A 4,178-nucleotide genomic window follows, 5' to 3' on the forward strand; every position below is an offset into this window, starting at 1 on the left:
TAACTAAGTTTCCCAGCCACATCAAAGTACTTATTTCCTGCACTCTTTGACCAATCAGCTTTTGGCATACTGAATAAGTTCCTTGGCTTTTTTAACCTCAGGTTCAAAAAAAGGTATAATGCCGCAATGATATTGAGGTTTGAATCTCTCATTTTCAAAGGTATTCAACATTTCTGAGGATTCTTTTAAGATGAGACAGTTAACACGAACATTTTTGATTTGGAAAGCGTGGAAACAAACACACAAAATCGTGGAAAAACCACAACTATCAGTCAATTTGTTTTAATGTAGAACTTTTATGATTATCATACTGCTGGTGTAACACTGCTTTTTTAACATATTGTGCTGCTGTCAATACTTATGGCTACCTTGTGACACTGATTGACACAACCTCTCAAGCAGTGTCATGAACACTTTTCGTTGTATGCGTATTCACAGTTAGCAAAACGCTAAGGAAAAGCGAATTATAGAGTACAAGTGTGTTCTTCTTTCTAATGTCTCTAACACTTTACCTCTTTATAATGTAAGCTATTAATTACCTCCATTTACACTTTTCATTTTTTTTTTTTTCATTGCCCTAGCAGTTGCCTCAAACAAAATGCTTTTTTAATGGTACTTTTTTCAGTTTTCTGAATGGCATTTGAGACTTTGTTAGCAGATAATTATTGTTTTGGAATATTTTTGTGTTTTTTACCATTTTTCTCGTTTCTTTAAGTCATAAAAAATTAAAATCCAAAATGACTTCATCTGACCCGCACGACCAACACATAGCCATTTTAATTTATAGAGCAAGCTGCTAAAGGAATTATGGTTTTGAGGTCTATTGCCTACCATTTTCGATATGCAAATAAAGCAGTCACTATTATAAAACTATTTTACATTTCGATGAGGTGTAAAAAGGTTTCGGTAATAAAGCAAGGTCTGGGTTGATTCGTGATGATAGAAGTTTGATACTAGATACATGATACCCCCAGAGAATAACTGCATTTCAAAAGTAGCAAGTTTTGTATAAAAACAGAAACAAATGAGGCCTGGCTTCTGCTTAAAGGCTGGATCACTAACGGACATAAAATCATACAATGGATATTGCCCAGTTAAACTTTGCGTCTGTGTTTAAAGGCATGGGTTATAAATTTTGAAGTCCTGTAATTTCCGTTCTTTATGCCATTCGCTATATTAGAGCAGATTGAAACTAACAACTATTTTCTTTAAGCCGAGAAGTAACTTTTGGTTATGATAAAAATTCGCCATGCCCTTTGCAAAACTCTACAAATCATAATTAAAACCGAAGATCTGGAAAATGTTTTCCATAACACCTGCATATTTACTGTTACTTCTCTCTGACATAAGTTATTTCTTCCTTTTATGATACATTTACTCCTCAGGAAGAGTTCTTATAGGCTGTAAGATCTTAGCGGCGGTCGAAATGGCCACCGATACAATTGACAATTGTTCCTGAATCTTTGAGGTGTCATTAGTGTTCAATGCATTCGAGACGCCGCTAAATTTGCCTGCACCGAGAACATGTTGAAACACATCGGGGTTGGGGTTCAATACTCTGAAATCTATAAAAGCCTTTCCCACTTGAGTCAATTGGTTGTTTAGCGCCTGCAATGCTACAGACTCTGCCTTTTCTTTGCTGCTTGTTTCAAGGACTGCGGACACAAAAGAATCACACGCTCTCACAAACTCAAGAAGGGATCTGTTGACAGCCGACAACCCATCAAGTACACGTTTGTCGTTTGGAAACGAGGTAGAAAGAGAGAAAAGACTAGACTGCGCCTGATGTAAAGAATGGTTCAGCCGCGGTAAGTCCAGGGGGATGATTCGGGAGTCGGCTAAATCCAAAAGCATGCCTCCCATAAGTAAAGTCATGGCACGGTGAATTTCAAACTTTGGATCAGCAAATTGCTCCACCCAGTAAAAGGTGTCTTCTTGCGTATGATAAGATGGATAAAGTTGCCAACCACCCTTGTCCTTGTCATAGCCAAAGAAATAACTGAAATCTGCAGATGGTATACCTGCCATGAAATGAAAAGGGATGTAATCACTTGCGAACTGGTAAGGCCAAAGTTTCGGTTCACCCGGGGTTGAGGGTTTCGGTCCTCGCTTCAACATGACATCATACATAGATTCGTACTTCCCTTCCTCAGTAGGTACCTTGACCATTTTTGTCCACTTGTAGATAACACTACCAAGCAACGGGCCGGTCTGGGCCAGAAGAGTATAATTTCCCTGAACAGGAACATCGGTGTTCAAGTACGCGACACCTCGTTGCTTGAAGATCAAAGAGTTTTCCTCCATCCATTCGACAGAGCCAATCAAGCCAAATTCCTCTCCTCCAAAGTTGCACAGTTTTATGGTCCTCCGAGGCCTCCAGCCCTGCTTCAAGAGCCGTCCCAAGACTCGGCCTGTCTCTGTCAGGACCGACATCCCAGTCAATGCGTCAGCGGCACCGTAAACCCATGAGTCCCGATGATTTCCTAGAAAAACGTAGCGGTTGGGTTCCAGCCGCCCAGTAATGGTGCCAATCACATTATAAATTGTCCTTTGAACCAGCTGATTGTTGATACTTAACTTGATTGTTCGGTTCTTTTTCTGAAAGCCTTGATTGAATCGCAACGTTAGGTTGAGCTGTTTAAGCCATTCCGCAGGTATCTCATCCCCTGCAAAAATTAATAATCGATACGATTTCATGAGAAACTGAATTGCAAACAACACTCTAATCAAGGTAACGGCCCAATAGCTTGGAAACTTTCCCTTTCCCTCTTATTAACACTGAAGAGTTTTCACACTAAAAGAGATTTTGACAAGGACCTCGAAATGGCGCGAAGATGATTATTCGCATTCTTTCCAATAATCAACTAAAGTAATCCATGCGGCACTAGTTTGAGTCCAAGTGTGAGGGAAAGCGGCCCATTTCCACAGAATGTAGCGCGTACAATATTTTGCTGTTTGTCGGACTCTCAAGAAACAGATAGCCTCTCAAGCTGTACAGGAGATTATGTTTGAGAGAAAAAAAAATACTTGCCTCCAGCTTGCTCTAAGAGAAAACGCGCAGTGCCATAAGAGATGGGTTGTAGAAGTATTGGTAGAATATCTTTCCAATCTTTCAATGCCTTCTGATAGATTCCCTCTTGAGAAGGGAAGCTCTTTGTCAAGGGGTCTCCAAACTCGCCATAAATCCCTGCAAGTGGCACTGCTTTAGAAGAGAGCCATGCCGCGTGAGGGTAAGTTGAACTCCGACCAAGGCCATCCGGAGCGTATCTTTGTGGATCTGGGTACATAAGTAGCCCTTTAGCACCCTTGCTGGCAGCCAATTGAGCCTAAGAGAAGATTTTTAAAAAAATATTTGATTGTTTTCCAATCAAGCCAGCTACGAATTGAATCAGCATAGATGTGCATTTCTAGGAAGCTACTGCCTTCCAAAATGACTGAATTACCCTCTTCATAGGACCATCTTACAGTACAGACCCCAGGCCTAGACGTCTTTTCAGCCTATATATGAAATCTAGTGATTTGAGTCTCTGATTATATCAAGGGATAATTGATCTAAAGAGAACCAAAAACAACTATTTATCCTTTCAGTCCGCAGGCTAGCTGAAAACTTTCATCTTCCTTAAGGATTCCCCTATATACTTCCAGTTCTTAGAACATTGAACGGACAAGAAAGGACGAGGATATATAATTTTCCCTTTTCAAAACGCTTTGTCCTCTATGGAGCGTCCACATGAAAGAAAAGAAGACTTAAAAATCTGTTCCCATGGATCCAAGGATACACATGACAGTCAATGTAACTAAAACTGTACCTACCGTTTTATAGAAACCAAAATAATTCCTTGAAAGTAAGATGGTTCCATTAAGAGATATGTTACGTTTTTCCAACTCTTCTAAGTCTTTTTGAGTTCCTTGGTTGACGTAGACAAGTTTACCTTCTGCAGTCCCATTGCGAGAATAAGCTGTATAGGGCGTGAACAGTGACGTGTTTTTAATTCCAGGACCAGGCGCTATCTAAGTGGATCAAAAGTATAATGTAACTATTCTTCAGTGATTACTTATTTTTGCTAGAAAAATCTAGAGGCACATCAAAACAATATCACTTGGTAGATGGCATGCTCTCTTTCTTTACAATGCACTTACATATAATTAAAAAGAGCTTTCGTGTTTAGTGATCAAGG

The 4,178-nt window shown here is 39.8% G+C and overlaps 1 protein-coding gene across 1 annotated transcript in view; it reads right to left on the reverse strand.

Annotated features, from left to right (window-relative positions):
• Positions 1 to 317: 317 nt before the first annotated feature.
• Positions 318 to 4,178, reverse strand: part of LOC145488009 (putative N-acetylated-alpha-linked acidic dipeptidase) — an 8,362-nt gene continuing 4,501 nt past the window's right edge. The window contains exons 3-5 of the mRNA XM_081466772.1: positions 3,814 to 4,011; positions 3,032 to 3,326; positions 318 to 2,666 (exon numbers count right to left, since the gene is read on the reverse strand). Coding sequence (XP_081322898.1) covers positions 1,375 to 2,666; positions 3,032 to 3,326; positions 3,814 to 4,011 — 1,785 coding nt within the window. The 3' untranslated portion in view covers positions 318 to 1,374. The remainder of the gene's footprint in view (positions 2,667 to 3,031; positions 3,327 to 3,813; positions 4,012 to 4,178) is intronic.

The sequence above is a fragment of the Orbicella franksi genome, chromosome 5 (genome assembly GCF_964199315.1).
Source record: "Orbicella franksi chromosome 5, jaOrbFran1.1, whole genome shotgun sequence".
Lineage (NCBI taxonomy): Eukaryota > Metazoa > Cnidaria > Anthozoa > Scleractinia > Merulinidae > Orbicella > Orbicella franksi.